The sequence below is a fragment of the Spinacia oleracea genome, chromosome 3 (assembly GCF_020520425.1).
Source record: "Spinacia oleracea cultivar Varoflay chromosome 3, BTI_SOV_V1, whole genome shotgun sequence".
Classification (NCBI taxonomy): domain Eukaryota; kingdom Viridiplantae; phylum Streptophyta; class Magnoliopsida; order Caryophyllales; family Amaranthaceae; genus Spinacia; species Spinacia oleracea.
Genome location: NC_079489.1, coordinates 95,864,223 through 95,883,696, shown reverse-complemented (window position 1 = coordinate 95,883,696; position 19,474 = coordinate 95,864,223). Strand labels below are relative to the sequence as shown.

At 37.7% G+C, this 19,474-nt stretch overlaps 1 protein-coding gene across 1 annotated transcript; it reads left to right on the top strand.

Moving 5' to 3' along the window:
- The first annotated feature begins 6,170 nt into the window (after positions 1-6,170).
- LOC130470250 (histone deacetylase complex subunit SAP18-like) lies at positions 6,171-7,234 on the top strand. The gene is made up of 3 exons (XM_056839960.1): positions 6,171-6,282; positions 6,395-6,490; positions 7,001-7,234. The coding sequence occupies exons 1-3, from the start codon at positions 6,250-6,252 to the stop codon at positions 7,100-7,102; spliced, it is 231 nt and encodes a 76-aa protein (XP_056695938.1). The 5' UTR covers positions 6,171-6,249; the 3' UTR covers positions 7,103-7,234.
- The last annotated feature ends 12,240 nt before the right edge of the window (positions 7,235-19,474 follow it).

Below are 19,474 nucleotides of genomic sequence, written 5' to 3'. Positions count from 1 at the left end.
CTTTTTCTCCTAAAAAAATGTTTTTATGTATGCATCATCAAATGTTTTCATCCAGGTTTGATAATACGTGCATGAATTTCATTGATATTGTCTAAAAATAATCTAGGGAAGATATTAAAGAGTTTCTTCAAACTAAAGTATGTCATCCTATTATGGTGATTTTCTTCTGTCCTTGTTGATTCGGTGTTATTCGTTTGATTTTCTGCTTTTGTGATTTTGAGGTTTAGGTTTTATGTTGTAGATTGTCAAACTTGTGTTATGACTAGGCTTTCATTGATTTTCGATTTTTTCTTTACTATTTTGATTTGCAACTTACGGCTCATGATTCTGCTTTGTTAGTGTTTGTTGAATTTTCTCCTTAATTTTGCAAATTTGTAAGTATTTTAACACATACGTTGAATTAAGCAGATTTTCATAATTGGATAACCTGATAGAGATTGACATAATCAGATTATATAATTGTTGGTGTTCTTTGTTTGGCAATTTGGGTACTGTTTTTAATTTTTTATACATTTTAGCTATTGCAATGCCAATTTTACTAGGAGTTGACTTCCTTGAATTGGCTGCAATTTGCAATTTGTAGTTGGGTTAAAATGGGCGTTTGTGTAGTTTGGAACTGGTGCTGGGACTTGTCCTTTTTTATGTACAGCACCATATAAGCTATTTCTATCAGTTTTCCGTGCTTCTCTATTTGTTGTCCGGAAATTGCTACTTTGATCTGGGTTAAACTATGTTACTTTGTGAAATGACCATTTGGGTTCAGTAAAAATACGCAAAGACCAATCCGATTGTCAAGTTCAGTCATTGAGGATTGTGTACCATGTACAGTACCAAATTCATCTTTCTATGTTCTGATATTTTTTAAGCATATACACTAAATCGGCCACTTTGTTTATGTGATGCTATTTGTACCATTAAGTTATAATTAATGCATAATGCTTAGTGGGCCATTCACAAATAGGATTTATAGTTGAAAAACTCTCATTAGCCTTAGTCTTCACACTAACTACTTTACTAGGTTATCACTTGAAAGTGTGAACCAATTTACTGTGGTCATTTTTTAATAACAGATAAGTTGACATCCTTTGATCATTGTTTTACATTTGTTCTGTTCAGACTTCAGAGTGTTCCTTAATTAGTTTTCTTGAGATAAAAAGTGAATGAGGAGGTTGCTTGAGTTTGACCTTGGTCATTTAGACTGTAATTTTGTTTAGAAAATTTCAGGTGAGTGCTGCTTTATTAAGAGTGTAATTTTGTTTAGAAAATTTAGCTAGTGGTCTTTTCTTTCAACTTACTTAGCCGTATTGTCAAGAATTTAGCTTGCATTTATGAGTCAAATGAAAATTTGGAAGCTCATCATTGATTCTGCTTGGTCATTTTTTGGTATCAATGCTGATTTTGTTTTGCTGGAAACTAATTTCACATTTTTGGGAACTCTACAATTGAAATTGGGAAAAAACTGAACTGAAACTTACAGTGAGATTCAGCAGGCTCTTGAATTGTTTCAGTTTTGAGTTGAAAATGGATCTAACTCAGAGTTCAGCCTCCAAAAGATGATGGCCATATTTGATTCTTCATTCTTGATCTCTTTTTTTCTTTTCTGGTTGAATTCTTGATCTTTTTATTGTACTAGTGTTGTTGATATTGGTGCTTGATATTACTTCGTAGATAGCCTTAGTTATAGGCTTAAGAAATATAAATATGAAGCATTATGTCACGTGTAATTTAGTTGAGAGTCCTAGTGGTGGATATTTTCCAGAGGATATCTCCACAAGAAAAGTTGTTTGTTTGATTCTCTTATTGAGCTTTATTTAGACTTTCTAGCTCGCTTCTTTAATTGTATTTTTCTGATTTAGTGTCTTAGGAGGGTTCACTATCCCTTTTCTGTATTCAGTCTGTGAAAATTTGATTTGGATTTGAACAGATATTTGTCTGTCTAAACCTGGTTCGTTGGCTGATCACTGACCCGCTCCCTGTTCCCAAAATGCAACACTTTGTCTCACTGTTGGTCTGGATGCGTGGTATTGATTTCTTGGCTCCTTTCTTGCCTTGGCCTGCAAGAAAAAACATATTTTTGAGGAAATAGATAAAATACAGATCTAGCTGCTACTCTTGCAATTGACTGAATTTTGTTAGTTTTTGTTTCTTCGTTGATAAATGTGGTTGGTGAATTTAATTTAGTGATGGGTTTTACTTGAAATTGCAAATAAAAATCAAGGTAAAAGTCTTAGGAACTATTGTGTTTATGCAGGTCGTCATAGCAGATGAGTCGCATTATTTGAAGAATGCTCAAGCAAAGAGGACATTTGCCTCTCTTCCGGTTATAGAGGTCCTCTCTATCTCTCTGAGCTGCATCTTTTCTCCCTGGGTGTGTTCTCTTTCTACAGTTTTTGACCTATAAAACTTCTCCGTGCAATTTCAGAAAGCGCAGTATGCAATTGAGATTCGTATTAACATGAATCTGGCGCAAAGCGTATGAAGATAATTGGAGTGATGGGCCTGAAGACTTGACAGGTCATTCTCGGTTTGGAGTCAGCTTGATCACCTCTTGCTGCTTGCAGTATAGTACAACTTTGATTGGTATGCTTTCTACTGTAATCGGCTTTAAAGTACGAGTAGATTGCTTTTGAAGTTTGCTAAAGATTAACTGTAGAACTTTGTTATTAAATCATTGTATTGGCTACAAAATCTCCAAAAAGAAATACACTCTGAAGAAACAGGTTTGTATATCCCATAGCAGTTGAATGTGATTCTATAGAATAAATATAAGAGAACCTGATTAATTGTGAGTGTCTGCCTTGTCATTCTCAGTGTGTTCATTAGAAAAATATTAAGCAACTTTGAGCATTGCATTTCTCCTCGTTTTCACAGATAAAGAAGTTGAAGTGCTCATACGTCTTGTAGTAGGAGAGTTGAGAGATCTCCAGAACTTTGGTTGACTTACTGGTGTATTTCTATTTCAGGATTAGATCTAGGAAGAGTTGAGAGATCTCCAGAACTTTGGTTGACTTACGGCTCATGATTCTGCTTTGTTAGTGTTTGTTGAATTTTCTCCTTAATTTTGCAAATTTGTAAGTATTTTAACACATACGTTGAATTAAGCAGATTTTCATAATTGGATAACCTGATAGAGATTGACATAATCAGATTATATAATTGTTGGTGTTCTTTGTTTGGCAATTTGGGTACTGTTTTTAATTTTTTATACATTTTAGCTATTGCAATGCCAATTTTACTAGGAGTTGACTTCCTTGAATTGGCTGCAATTTGCAATTTGTAGTTGGGTTAAAATGGGCGTTTGTGTAGTTTGGAACTGGTGCTGGGACTTGTCCTTTTTTATGTACAGCACCATATAAGCTATTTCTATCAGTTTTCCGTGCTTCTCTATTTGTTGTCCGGAAATTGCTACTTTGATCTGGGTTAAACTATGTTACTTTGTGAAATGACCATTTGGGTTCAGTAAAAATACGCAAAGACCAATCCGATTGTCAAGTTTAGTCATTGAGGATTGTGTACCATGTACAGTACCAAATTCATCTTTCTATGTTCTGATATTTTTTAAGCATATACACTAAATCGGCCACTTTGTTTATGTGATGCTATTTGTACCATTAAGTTATAATTAATGCATAATGCTTAGTGGGCCATTCACAAATAGGATTTATAGTTGAAAAACTCTCATTAGCCTTAGTCTTCACACTAACTACTTTACTAGGTTATCACTTGAAAGTGTGAACCAATTTACTGTGGTCATTTTTTAATAACAGATAAGTTGACATCCTTTGATCATTGTTTTACATTTGTTCTGTTCAGACTTCAGAGTGTTCCTTAATTAGTTTTCTTGAGATAAAAAGTGAATGAGGAGGTTGCTTGAGTTTGACCTTGGTCATTTAGACTGTCATTTTGTTTAGAAAATTTCAGGTGAGTGCTGCTTTATTAAGAGTGTAATTTTGTTTAGAAAATTTAGCTAGTGGTCTTTTCTTTCAACTTACTTAGCCGTATTGTCAAGAATTTAGCTTGCATTTATGAGTCAAATGAAGATTTGGATGCTCATCATTGATTCTGCTTGGTCTTTTTTTGGTATCAATGCTGATTTTGTTTTGCTGGAAACTAATTTCACATTTTTGGGAACTCTACAATTGAAATTGGGAAAAAACTGAACTGAAACTTACAGTGAGTTTCAGCAGGCTCTTGAATTGTTTCAGTTTTGAGTTGAAAATGGATCTAACTCAGAGTTCAGCCTCCAAAAGATGATGGCCATATTTCATTCTTCATTCTTGATCTCTTTTTTTCTTTTCTGGTTGAATTCTTGATCTTTTTATTGTACTAGTGTTGTTGATATTGGTGCTTGATATTACTTCGTAGATAGCCTTAGTTATAGGCTTAAGAAATATAAATATGAAGCATTATGTCACGTGTAATTTAGTTGAGAGTCCTAGTGGTGGATATTTTCCAGAGGATATCTCCACAAGAAAAGTTGTTTGTTTGATTCTCTTATTGAGCTTTATTTAGACTTTCTAGCTCGCTTCTTTAATTGTATTTTTCTGATTTAGTGTCTTAGGAGGGTTCACTATCCCTTTTCTGTATTCAGTCTGTGAAAATTTGATTTGGATTTGAACAGATATTTGTCTGTCTAAACCTGGTTCGTTGGCTGATCACTGACCTGCTCCCTGTTCCCAAAATGCAACACTTTGTCTCACTGTTGGTCTGGATGCGTGGTATTGATTTCTTGGCTCCTTTCTTGCCTTGGCCTGCAAGAAAAAACTTATTTTTGAGGAAATAGATAAAATACAGATCTAGCTGCTACTTTTGCAATTGACTGAATTTTGTTAGTTTTTGTTTCTTCGTTGATAAATGTGGTTGGTGAATTTAATTTAGTGATGGGTTTTACTTGAAATTGCAAATAAAAATCAAGGTAAAAGTCTTAGGAACTATTGTGTTTATGCAGGTCGTCATAGCAGATGAGTCGCATTATTTGAAGAATGCTCAAGCAAAGAGGACATTTGCCTCTCTTCCGGTTATAGAGGTCCTCTCTATCTCTCTGAGCTGCATCTTTTCTCCCTGGGTGTGTTCTCTTTCTACAGTTTTTGACCTATAAAACTTCTCCGTGCAATTTCAGAAAGCGCAGTATGCAATTGAGATTCGTATTAACATGAATCTGGCGCAAAGCGTATGAAGATAATTGGAGTGATGGGCCTGAAGACTTGACAGGTCATTCTCGGTTTGGAGTCAGCTTGATCACCTCTTGCTGCTTGCAGTATAGTACAACTTTGATTGGTATGCTTTCTACTGTAATCAGCTTTAAAGTACGAGTAGATTGCTTTTGAAGTTTGCTAAAGATTAACTGTAGAACTTTGTTATTAAATCATTGTATTGGCTACAAAATCTCCAAAAAGAAATACACTCTGAAGAAGCAGGTTTGTATATCCCATAGCAGTTGAATGTGATTCTATGGAATAAATATAAGAGAACCTGATTAATTGTGAGTGTCTGCCTTGTCATTCTCAGTGTGTTCATTAGAAAAATATTAAGCAACTTTGAGCATTGCATTTCTCCTCCTTTTCACAGATAAAGAAGTTGAAGTGCTCATACGTCTTGTAGTAGGAGAGTTGAGAGATCTCCAGAACTTTGGTTGACTTACTGGTGTATTTCTATTTCAGGATTAGATGTAGGAAGAGTTGCAGGATTAGGTGGACTAACTACCTGAGGCCTGACCTTAAGCATAAAGATTTTACAGAACAAGAAGAGCATCTCATTATTAAGTACCATGCAGCTATAGGCAGCAGGTGCTTTTTCACATCTTTTCTGTTTCTTTTTTAGCATCCATCAGACAAGAAGCATTCTGTTACTGATTCTTTTTTAGCTCAAGATGTTTTTGAGAAAGCACATTTGCTGAATAACTTATGGTTAGCCTGTGAGCATTTTAGCTCTTTAGATTGCCATGATTCTCATAAGGTTCCTATCCGTTTGCGCGCTAGCAGATCAAACTACAGTCTTTTCACTTATTTAGTGACCATTTCTTTAATGCTTTAAAATATGTTGGTGCTGTCATTATGAGATGATAATGGCTTTGTAATGATTCTGTATCTAGTATGCATTTCCTGGTTTGTCAAACAGGTTTATTTTGCAGATTGGCTGAATTTAAATTTAATTTCCTCATCTTCTTTAGATTGGAGGTCACCATACCCAAGAAGATTTTTCAGTGAGAGGCAAGGAGAACCCAAGGACAAGGTTCAAATTTATACCTGGATGGATGCTACACTTAGAGAGATGACTGATCTCGTATGTTTGCAAACCTGAACTCCGCATTATTATTCATCATTTTTATCTCCTCTCTTCCCTCACTCGTATCCACAGGTTTCATGTGTGTGATATTGGTTGTTATTACCTTCAGGTGAAAGAAGTATCTCCAGCTGCCAGAAGACGAGATGCAAAATTGTCATTTGCAGTTGTATATCCTGATAAAAATGGGCGTATGCAAGTAAAGAAGGTATATTCTAAATACCCTAAGCCAGATCATCATAATAATCTGTCTTTGCTTCCAGACTTCCCATTTCTCAATTTAGATCAGTCAGCAAAAAGTGGGACTGTCGTTATTTTTTCATAATCACAAACAAAGCAGCATGAATCTCAATGCTGACTGTTAGATTCTCATACTCAGCAAAGATCCCCTACCATAAACATATCATTATCACACCAAAAACAAAAAAAAAGTTAAATGAGGGAGAAAACAATCAGCACTTACTGTGCATGCTATTCTAGGATAATTTTTTCATTCATTATACCTGAAGATTGAGGTCTTCATACAGAGATTTTACAACACCAACATTTGCTGGATCTGTTTTCCCGTAGTACCAACATTTGCTAAAATGACATTTTCCTTACTTTTGATTCGTATTCTAGACTGTTAGGACATTGTCATTAGTTGTTTGAATGTAAAAATGTGACATTTAATTTGCATTTAATCTAATGCTTAATTTTTATTTTTATTTTTGTAAAGGTATATACTCCGAGGAATGCGCCTTATGCTAGTGAGGAAATTGATGTGGTTCGTGAGCAATGGGCTAAGTTTTTTACCAGCAAGTATTTGTTATTGGCATGAGCGCTTGATCGAGTTGGTTTAGATGTTATAGAACAATCTTTTATATTAAAATGTATGCGTTCGTTGAAATTGGAACATACATATATTTAATTGTATGTGGTACGTACACTTTGGTTTTGGGATATATACAAAACTCCAGTTTTTGTTTTTATATTTGTTATACAGGTTGCGTTATTCTATTATTGTTTTGACAGGTTTCTATATTTGGTGCAAGGCACTCTAGGTATCCCTAAACAAAATTAGAATTTTCCCGCCAAAAGTGCTTTTTTGCAGCGTACATATATATTGTACGCTGCAACAAGGGAAAAAAATTTCGCAAAATTCCAGACTTGTTGCAGCGTACAAATAAATGTACGCTGCAAAAAGTTGAGTCTTTTGCAACGTACATATATATGTACGCTGCAACAAGTCCAAATTTTTGCCAATTTTTTGGCACTTGTTACAGCGTACATACATATGTACGCTGCAAAAAACCACTTTTAGCAGCGAACATTGTACGCTGCAACAAGTTCAGACTTGTTGCAGGCCCCTAGTCGCAGCATACGATGTATGCTGCAACAGGGGTCTAAAAGCCCGCTGCAATAAGGGTTTTTTCTACTAGTGCTATAAGGCTGTAAGAAAGGGTACAAGAAATAGGAAAACAAAGGAACAAATGAAAGGAATTTACTATTCCGTTTCTACCTATAAGTTTATATTTAAAGAGAAGTGTCCTAGCAATGAAACTTCTTTGGTATCATATACCGCTTGAGGTTCTTACTTCGGTAATAACTCAAACAATGGAAGCTAGGCTACACTAATGGCCTACAAGTGGGAAATGAAGCATGTCAATGCTACATTAGTTGTAGGGTCATCTAGTTTGTTTTAAGTCCTTTTAAAGGCTGGAACTTAATGGCTATTTTGTTCCATAATCAGCATACCTAAATTTCCGTTTTCAAACACAGAAAGACTCACATTCAAGAAAAACAAAAATAATGTTTGTTTGTTTATTTGAATGAAATGGTCAATGACAGGTTGAGTCAATATGCTTGATTAAAACAAACAACTCTTTAAAGAACTTTACTTGGTTCAAATCAACCCCTTGATTTGAGTTCCACTAATCTTTGGCATTGTTGCTTAGACCATATCAACAAGTTAACATTCAAAAGCTCGATTTTGATGGACTTTTGAAAGTTGATTGATTTCTAGATCATTCAAGACAAGCTAGTCTTACTTGTTGAAAGTAACAAAAGATATGAACTATTGTTAGAACGCCTAGACAATAGAGTTCAAAGCTAAAGAAAGATTTTATGACTTTATTATTTCACATGGATTTGAGTGAATATAGGTTTATTTACTCAAATGTGATATAAGTTGAATCTGTTTGGCTAGTTCAAAGATTCAGAAGTATAAAATCCACTTGGCAAGAAATTATAAAGATCTAGGTTAGATCATGTTGATGATTACTTGAGACCAAATATGATCATCAATGATTGTGTGTTGTAATTTCACAATCTAGGTCCATAAGATATGGCATATCTTACTTGGAATAAATGAAGTCAATTAGTACTTGATTCGATTAATGATGAATCATAAAGACTTTTCCCATAATTTCTAAAACAAAATGCTCAACTACCACCAAACTAAACCAAATTCGTCAAAGCTATTGAAAAGTAATTTCAGAATAACTTTTCATAAAATATATCTAGAGAGTTGCAAAACTCAGTGGGAGCTTAGTGTTTGTCATTCGACAAACTAAGGCCCAAGTATAGATATATGTTTCGTTGTGATTTATTCAAATGAGACACAAGGGTATTGTTTCTACCACGAATTTTTGAGAACATAATGTTTGTTTGCTCGAAATAATGTCCTTTTGGAGATTCGTTTCCAAAATGACAAGTGTGAGAAAATAGACCTCGAAAGTTTTCGAGGCGAACAACAAACATAAACGGACATTCCGGAGGCTTTTCGAAGTACTTCAGAAAATCCGAACTTATTCTTTAAGGACATTAGAAGTGGATTTAAAGAATAGACATCTCTTAGAAGACTTTACAAGTGCTTCACGGAGAACAGAATATTCAAAGGACTTTCTGATGGCTATTGATATTCTATTGTTTGATGTTCTATACCCAAGTAGGCATATAGTTAAGGTCACTGAAACTATGCAATTCTTCTATTAGATAGTGAAGGAACCTACAACTTGCAGTCAAACTATTATCATGTAGATTAATGAGTTTGTGACCTGTAAGAAAGCTATGACGAAACCCAGATTCCCTAAAATGGTTAGAGGCCATATATAGACTCAAATGTTTTAAATGGTTAGAGGCCATAAAACATACTCAATGTTTTGATGACAAAATTGAAATTTTGTTGATTTGCAAGAATAGTTTCACACCTATTGGTTGCAAGTTTGTTTTAAGGATAAAAACCATCAAACGTGAAATTATGTTCACACACAAAGCTAGATTAGTTGCTAAAGGTTACAAGCAAATTCACGGCGTGGATTGTGTTGAAACCTCATGCATAATCGTAATGCTTAAGTCTATAAAACAAGCAATGATTGCATATTGGTACATATGGCAATTGGATGACAAAACAATTCCTCAATAAAATGTTGGAATAAACTATGTACATGGTATGTCATAGGATTTGTGGATCCAAATAAATGCTTGAAAAAGAAAGCTAGCTTATGAAATCTAAGTACAGATTTAAGCAAGCAATTGGGAATTAGAAATGTATTTTAGTGAAGCTAATAAGTATTTTAGTTTCATAAAATGTACATGATTCTTATAGATATATAAGAATTTTAGTGGGAGTACATAAAAACTTAATTGGTCCCGTGTGTATCACACACATATCTCTCTATTGTGAAATAACATTCAAATGGTAATGACTTAGATTTGAAATTATTCATCAATGATGGACCAAGGCGAAACTTAGTACATACTGGGTATTAAACATCAAAGGATTTAAGTTAAACATCAAAGGATTTAAGTAAGATTCTTAACCTATATTATATGTCAAAGAATTTAGCTGGATTTAGTATCTACTGAAACTAGATGAGCTAAAGATACATGAATAGAATTCAATTGGGAATTATTCTGCAAAAGAATTTATCATGTATGATATAATATGACGATCGCCAAAAACGTATCGTATGACTTTAGGCATGACGAACATATACCAATCTCTATTGATCTAAGTGAAGATCAACTAGATTGAGATCAAGAATACTTATGGTACTTAAAAAGGTACATAGGAATAGTTCTTGATTCAAGGAAATAAAGATATGCCAAATATTAATGCTACACGCATAAACACTGGCAAAGGATCAAGCAAGATTCCTTTGGAGTTAACCATTGATAAAGACGAGCTATAGAGCATCGTGTTTGGAAATGGCAACATGGTTGGAGACCATGAGTTGTTGCGTGGGAAATTAAAATATTAATTTCTATGTTCTAAGATACAGCTGGAAAGTATTCCACATATCTGTGAACTGCTTGGATAAGTAAATCCAAACAAAGCATCACTAGCAACCTAAACAGTTGAAGTAAAAGTACTTATTGCCTAAGAAGCAATAAAACAGAGTTGTTTATATGGGTTCTTCATTGAACTTGGGAAGATCACATGTCTGTTGACTTGATGGTTCTTCATTGCAAAATGCGTAGAACCACTAATGTAGAAAGAAAGACTAGATCACAAAATAAACATACTCAAAAGATCTTATCATCATATCTCGAAGAACATTCGATGAAAAGGATATTAAGATTGGCAAAGCATGATAACTAAACCTATGCAACAAGTGAGAAACAACACTCACATTGTGGCACTGGAAATCAAGAATAGCTTTGAATTCCATGAAATGTTTTAAAGATGGGTTAGAGGCCCATGGTTGTAAAACATCGGGGTTGAACATTTATCATATATGAAATGTATTTTCATATTCCATTTAATCTTGGTTTAGTATTAAATGATGAGTCCCTTCAAATTTGACGATATATTCAAGATAGACTGTCAGGACCAGTCCTGTGACTAAGAAATTTCTATCAAGTGAACTTGAATGTCAAAGGTTGAAAATGGTCCCTGGTCGGAGTTTTCTATAAAATTGGACGCATAGAAAACATTAGACAACTAGAATGCAAGATGACAAGTAGTTCTGTTTCTTGAACTATGTGGACATGGCAATGTCATAATCATTTGCATAGATACTTACTTTGGGAAGACTAGTATCGGACAGACCTATGAAACTTTACTGTAAGAGATGAAAATCTGTCATAAGTAAATTTCATTAAAATTATTAGACACTAAATCCTCAATACCTGAGTGATTTGAGATTACTTGTTTGAGAACTGGTTACTTTGACGTTGACCAACCGTCGCACCGTAAAAGGAGGCTATAAAGGCAACGCTCAGGTAATCACCTATCAAACGAAGTCTAATCTCAAGATCGCAAGATTACTCTTGACTGAACCCGTAGGGTCACACAAATAGTACGTAAACGGATCAAGTATTTAATGGCATTAAATACTCTATCTATGGATATTCGGAATCGACGGATCTTGGTTTCAGTGGGAGCTGAGATCGTCACAAGCAAGAAATGAATACTCCGGAAACGATGATATTGCCGGAAACGGAAATATGGATCGTATCGGAAATATAAATATTATCCAAGTCTTAGATGTTGCCGGAAACGGAAACATGGTACGTATCGGAAAATATTATCGGAAATGGAAATATTACCGGAATCGGAAATATTGCCGGAAACGGAAATATTGTCAGAATCGGAAATATTATCGGAATCGGAAAATAATTCCGGAAACGGAAATATTAAATATTTGTTCGAAACGGAAATTAATTCCGGAATCAGAAATATTAAATATTGTTCGTATCGGAAATGAATTCCGAAATCAGGAATTTAATAGGAAGCGTATCGTACGAATTAGCATCGGACGAGGCTCGCTAGACGAAGGCCCAGCACGAAGCCAGGCCATCGCCCAGCAAGCCACACGCATCACCAACCCACGCCAAAGCCTCGACCAGGCCCAGCGCAAGCCAGGACCAGTCGAAGCATGGGCGCGCGAGGACAACAGCGTGGGCCGCAAGGCCTGCGCGGGTGTACGGTGCTCGTGCGATGCTCGTGTGCGAATCCTAAAGCTATCGGGATTCGATAAAAGATTAAATCCAAAACCTATTAGATAAAGTTTATTTAAATAGAGTCCTAGTAGGATTCTAATTAAATTAATTAGTATCCTAATAGGATTCCAGTTCCTTTTCCATGCCTCTATAAATATGTGCCTAGGGTCATTATTTACAGACACGATTGAAGTATTCAAAGGGTAAGTTTTTGAAAGAAAATTCAGCCATAAACTTGCACAACAATAGCCGAAAATTCCTAGCACCTTAAGGGCGATTCTAGTTGGTCAATCTTGAGGCGGATCCGGACGTAATGTGGACTATCTACGGAGGGACGACATTTGGAGTCCTAAAGCCTTGTTCTTGTTCGGTTCGGGCGCAGCTAGGGAGGGCACGCTACAAAGTGTATGCTCCTAAATTATGCTAAATGATTATGTGTAAATAATATGTTTCCTGGCATTAAGGTTTTTCCGCATGATTTATGTTTTGTCATATGTCTCATAACCTAACGCTATTAAACTAATCTGAGTTGATTTTAACAATATGCAACACATAATACTAGATCGTTCGCGATTATCTGATTTAGATTGTTTTAAGGTACCTAGCATGATAGTTCAATTTCCCAAAATATTATCTTTATTAGGCGTGATAGAACAATCTAATTTAATAGTTTAACAGTTTTATAAAAGGGCGAGAAAAGTGATTAAATCATGCGAAGGGACACATTACGACACACCCTGGAGAAGTGCATCACGGTTCTCAGAAAACTAACCACTTTGGCTTTGCTATTTCTCCTTTTATTTAATGAATCTCAAGTTTTCGGGCTTAATTCTTCAGTTACAAGGGACAAGATACGTTCTGTTCGATTTTTGGATCGATTGCGACATAACGCGGGATCAATTTCGCAGCGTGAGGCTTAGGCTTAGGGGTTGGAGTCAATACTCAGAGTATGAATTGTGTGTTGTGTTCACGTCGAATTTGGGGCTGTATTAATAGGGAAGAGTTCGTGGAAAGATAGAATTGTAGAGCTCTAATCCAAGAAGAATTAGGAGAGAACACGTACCCAGGTAATTTCAGCGCCCAGGGCTGGGCGGTGAAAATGATGTTTGGGCCGAGTTCTTTGTCAGATTTGGACTCTTAGAATCCGGAGTGTTTGAGACTTATCCGAGTCTTTTAGTACGTATTAACTTTATGACGGAATGCGTCTGGGCCCGTTACAAACTCTAGGTTCGTTAGGATTTTAATCAATACGTAACTCTTACTTTCGAATTATACTAGGAATAGGATTCCTCTTGCAAATTCTATCTCTTTTAGGATTTATGTTGGAGTGCAACACCTAATTCTGACAGGTTTCTATCTTTTATGACTTGCCACTTTTAACAACTACCTATTATGGCAGTTACTATTTTTAGCAGGTTTCTATAAATAGCAGGTTTGGGTGAAATGAAAAGGGTGATCGAGATTCGTTATTTTATAGGAGATGTGTTCCCAAGTGGAGATTTATGTTCTCATCATCAAACCTTCCCTTTCGGGAATGGGGACAAAAGTAGGTGTCTACAGTTAGCCCCCACTTTGACCGAGTCTTGGAGTAAGACGATGGTCAAAGTATTAGACGGAGTGCGTCACACAAGCCATGGTGACCTGTTTTGTGAGGGTCTCACGAGCCCCCGAGTGATAACATTTGACTTAAGGGTCATCACTTGAAGTGTAGACATATCCCTCACGTGTCATTGGGATTTATCAACGGATAGTATAGAAACTCCCTCACTTTGTCATTGGAAGTATCTAAAGATGCGTAGAAACTCCCTCACTTTGTCATTGGGAGTAGCCACAGATGTTTTCGAAATCAAAACTATAAAGTGTAATTGGGCCTGGCCAAGCCCAATCACGAGGTAAAAATGTTTTTAAAGATTCTCATTTTCAGGGTTAGCTAAACGAGAAAACCCCCTTGTTTTTATGGGACGTAAAACGAAGGAAAATCCAGCACATCGTTATTTTTTGGAAAAACAGAAAACCAATCCTTTAATTTTTTGAAAAAAGGAAAACCAGATAAAGTTATCGCTGCAGCGACTAAGGACCTGCGCGGTTAGTGGCGCAGACCCCGCCGGCTAAAGATGGCGAGCCTGTCCGCTAAGGGTGGACACCCCGTCCGATAGAAGTGGATGAATCTGTTTTAAAATTTGAAAATAAGGACCTATGCGATTTGTGACGTAGACCCCGTCGGCTGAAGATGGCGAACCTGTCCGCTAAGGGTGGATACCCCGTCCGATAGAAGTGGACGAATCTATTTTGAAATTTGTTTGTGCTTTTTGAAAATAAGGACCTACTCAGTTTGTGACGTAGTCCCCGCCGGCTGAAGATGGCGAGCCTGTTTCATTTTTGTTTTTTGAAGATTCTATTTTTCGAAAACTGAGGACCTGCGCGGCTAGTGACGCAGACCCCGCCTGCTGAGGGTGGGCGAGCCCTGTCCGCTGGACGTCCCTGAATTCGTTTTTTCGATTTGGAACTTGCGCGGTTCGTGGCGCGATCTTGCCTGATTGAGGTGGGCAAGTCCCTATTTTTTGTTCATCGTGATTTCTTTTGAGAATTTCTTTTATTCATTCTTGCAAGAGCGAATTCTTTCGAGGGATGCTCGGATTTAGTTGTAACCTGAATGTGGGTTGACAACGTGCTTAGACGGACCATTGTCTTGTGGTCATCTTCCTTCATGGTTTTGAGCTAGTCCTTACGACTCAATTTTGCCACTACCTGGGTCCTTGATTGGGGGACCATGTATAAGTATCAACGGCGACCTTTGTCTTGAGGTCGTAAACCGGTTTTATCTTTTGAGACATCCAAACACGGGACTTCGTACAACGTAGTTTGGGAATATTGTTTTAACTTTGCATAATATACTTTCTTTCGAGCCGTGTGGTGCGACTTTCAGTAAAGAAATCAGCAATTTTCGAGTCGAATGGATACGGCAGGGCCGTATAGAAGTCAGGGGCACTTTTTTGGGTCTGGGATCATTTTCGGCGCCCAAGTCTGGGCGTTAAAGATTTCGGCGCCCAGCGCTGGGCGCTGAAAATGATTTCTGGCGAGGTTTCTTGATGACAAAGTTGACCTCTTGTTCGTTCGTTTTCTTTTTTTTTTCGTCTAGAGATTCTTTTTGTGGAACGAACCGTTCATTTGAGATCACCGTTGATTGGTGAATAATTATTTCTCGAGAAACCGTAGCCTAATAGTGGACCAACGGTGTTTATTATTTCCTTATTCGTTCGCCATTTCATAGCCTAGAACGATTGTGGGATTAATCTTCAACGCCCAAAGTCAGGCGTGGGATTTGGCGTCGGGGTTGATTATTGGGCAGATCTGCCTCTTTTCCGTTCGCTTATTTCACTTGGAGATTCTACGTATTCTCTTCTCTTTTGTTTTTCTTTATTTTTGGAACGTAGAATTTTATTAGAGATCACAATGAGCTGAGTGATCGTGATGATTTCTCGAGAAGCCGTAGCCGATTGGTGGACTACGGTGTTTGTCGCTTTGGGGCCCTTATTTAAAGGAACTGTCCCTCTTAAGGAGTGCAGTTATTGCAATAGTTGGGCGAGTCTATATGGTCCGAGGAACATACCTTGAGGCGTATATTTTTGATCGCTCGTATATATTTTTTCTTTTGAACGTGTTCGTGAATGTTCGATACTTAGAATGATGATATGTATATGCGAACGAGCGTTCATAGAATGGCCGTTGTGTGCGGTCCATTAATCAGTTTGCTTGAATCATTTTTTCATTTATTTTTTTGAGCAATGACTGATGTTGAATAGTTTGCTTAGAAGCTTGATAGGGTTCAGGTCCATTCATGAAGTGGGCTCAAACATCGTGCCCTTTCGATCGTTTAAACATTTGCTTCAAGATTTTTTATTTTGCTATGGTCGTTTCGTAGCTTGGAGCCCTCAAGTATGCATGTTGGGATGCTTCCTTTTGGAGAACGATTTTTTTAGGTTCTTTCGAGAAAGATGCCTTGGGGTTCCGCTCGTGTAGGTGCGAGCTATCCCTGCCGTGGTAGGTAACATTTTACTACCTTTAATCCTTAATGTAGAAGTCGTGTATCTTGCATTTGGGCGATAAGTAGTGTGAGGGGGTCGAAAAAGCACGAGGCTAATGCGTGACCTTGTCCCTCGTGGGTGTGACGATTCTTTTTTATTCAATCAAGTGTAATTGGATTTGCTGTGAGTATACACCCAATTGACTAGTAATATAGGAGTCGCCATTCAGTTTTTAACGACAATGAGAAAAACTGACAAAACCCGGTTATCGTGACATAAAGGGAGTGCAATTATGTTTGACCACGACGGCCTTAGGTTCCCTTGTGATCCCTGGTGTGGGGATCTCTCAATATACACCCGCAAGGTAGAGATTGAGGGTTCGGGGGACTGTAACTACCGAGAGGAGTACTTCGCTCGTCGATAACTCCAGAGGCGGGATAACCTTACTAGCTCAGCATAAATAATTGAAGGGACATGCGTTAAATATTAAACTAATCTGAATTGATTTTAGCAATATGCAACATATAATACTAATTCGATCGTGATTATCTGATTTAAATAGCATTAAGGGACCTAGCATGATAATCTGATTTCCCAAAAATATTATATTTGTTAGGCGTGATAGAACAATCAGATTAGGTTAGTTTAACAGTTCATAAAAAGGGCGAGGAAAGCAGTTAAATCATCGAAAAGGGACATATTACGACGCACCCTTGAGAGGTGCGTCACGGTTCTCAGAAAACTAACCACTTTGACTTTGCTATTTCTCCTTTTTATTTAACGAATCTCAATTATGAGACAGGATACGTTCTGTTCGATTTATGGATCGATTGCGACAGAACGCGTGAACAGTTTCGCAGCGAGAGGCTTAGGCTAATGGTTGGAGTCAATACTCAGAATATAATTGTGTGTTGTTGTGTTGTCCTTTCACGTCGAACTTAGGGGTCTATTTATAGGAAAAAGTGTTTTCAGGAATTTGAATACGAAACGGATTAGGAAAATAATCCGTCCCAGGTACTTTCGGCGCCCAGCTCTGGGCGCTGGAATTTTCGGCGCCCAAGGCTGGGCGTTGAAAATAGGGTCTGGCAGAATTCTTTGGTCAGATTCGGATTCCTAAAATCCGTAGAGTTTGAGACTTAATCGAGTCTTTTAGCGCGTATCAATTTTATGACGGAATGCGTCTGGGCCCGTTACGAACTCTAGGCTCGTTAGGATTTTAATTAATACGTAACTCTTATTTCCGAATCCTATTAGGAATAGGATTCTCGCGGTTTTCTATCTCATTTAGGATTTATGTTGGAATGCAACACCTAATTCTGACAGGTTTCTATCCTTTATGATTTACCACTTTTAGAAGCTAACTATTACGACAATTACTATTTTTAGCAGGTTTCCATAAATAGCGGGTTTCGGGTGAAATGAAATGGGGAATCGAGATTCGTTTATTTTATAGGAGACGCGTTGTCAAGTGGAGTTTTTATGTCTTCATCATCGAACCTTTCCCTTGCGGGAACGGGGACAAAAGTAGGTGTCTACAGTTAGCCCCCACTTTCACTGAGTCTTGTAGTAAGACGATGGTCAAAGTATTAGACGGACTGCGTCACACAAGCCATGGTTTATGTGACCTGTTTTGCGAGGGCCTCACGAGCCCCCGAGTGATAACATTTGACTTAAAGGTCATCACTTGAAGTGTCGACATATCCCTCACGTGTCATTGGGATTTGTCAACTGATAGTATAGAAACTTCCTCACTTTGTCATTGGAAGGATCTAAAGGTGCGTAGAAACTCCCTCACTTTGTCATTGGGAGTAGCTACAGATGTTTTCGAAATTAAAGCTGTAAAGTGTAATTGGGCCTGGCCAAGCCCAATCACGAGGTAAAACGTTTTTTTTTAAAAAAAGATTCTCATTTTCAGGGCTAGCTAAACGAGAAAACCCCTTGTTTTTATAGGACGTAAAACGAAGGAAAATCCAGCACATCGTTCTTTTTTGGAAAAACGGAAAACCAATCCTTTAATTTTTGGAAAAAGGGAAAACCGAAAAGAGTTATCGCTGCAGCGACTAAGGACCTGCGCGGTTAGTGACGCAGACCCCGCCCGCTGAAGGTGGGCGAGCCTGTCCGCTGAGGGTGGACGCCCGGTCCGATAGAAGTGGACGAATTTGTTTTGATGTTTTGAAAAGAAGGACCTACGCGGTTTGTGACGTAGACCCTGCCGGCTGAAGATGGCGAACCTGTCCGCTAAGGGTGGACGCCCCGTCCGATAGAAGTGGACGAATCTGTTTTGAAATTTTATTTTGTTTTTTTTTTTTGAAAATAAGGACCTACGTGGTTTGCGCCGTAGACCCCGCCGGCTGAAGATGGCGAGCCTATTTTAAATTTGAAGACTTTATTTTTTTGTCGAAAACTGAGGACCTGCGCGGCTAGTGACGCAGACCCCGCCCGCTGAGGGTGGGCGAACCCTCTCCGTTGAGGGTGGACGCCCCGCTCGCTGGAGGTGAGCGAACCTGAATTCGTCTTTTTGATTTGGGATTCGTGTGCCGCGATCTTGCCCGATTGAGGTGGGCAAGTCCCTATTTCATTTCTTTTCTTGTGATTTCTTTTGAGAATTTCTTTTCATTTATTCTTGCAGGAGCGAATTCTTTCGAGGGATGCTCGGATTTAGTTGCAACCTGAATGTGGGTTGACAACATGCTTAGACGGACCATTGTCTTGTGGTCATCATCCTTTATTGTTTTGAGTTAGTCCTTACGGCTCAATTTTGCCACTACCTGGGTCCTTGATTAGGGGACTATGTATAGGTATCAACGGCGACCTTTGTCTTGAGGTCGTAAACCGGTTTATTTTTTTACTTTTGAGATTATCCAAACACGGGACTTTGTACAGCGTAGTCTGGGAATTTTGTTTTAACTTTGCATAATATATATTTTCTTTCGAGCCCCCAAGCATTCGTGCTTGACGGTCATTTCTTGTCAAAGAGGTTCCTTGGGGATACGCATTCTGTAATGTCTTTGATCGTGTTTGGGATTGTGCTCGTAAGTGCGAGCGATCTTTGTAGTGGTGTGCTACTCTTAACAAAGCCGTGAGGTGCGACTTTCAGTAAAGGAATCGACAATTTTCAAGTTGAATAAATATGGCAGGGCCCACTAGAAGTTAGGGCCTTTTTTGAGCCTGGGCTCATTTTCGGCGCCCAGGCCTGGGCGTTGAAATAATTCACGCCCAGGTGGGGCGTTGAAAGTGTT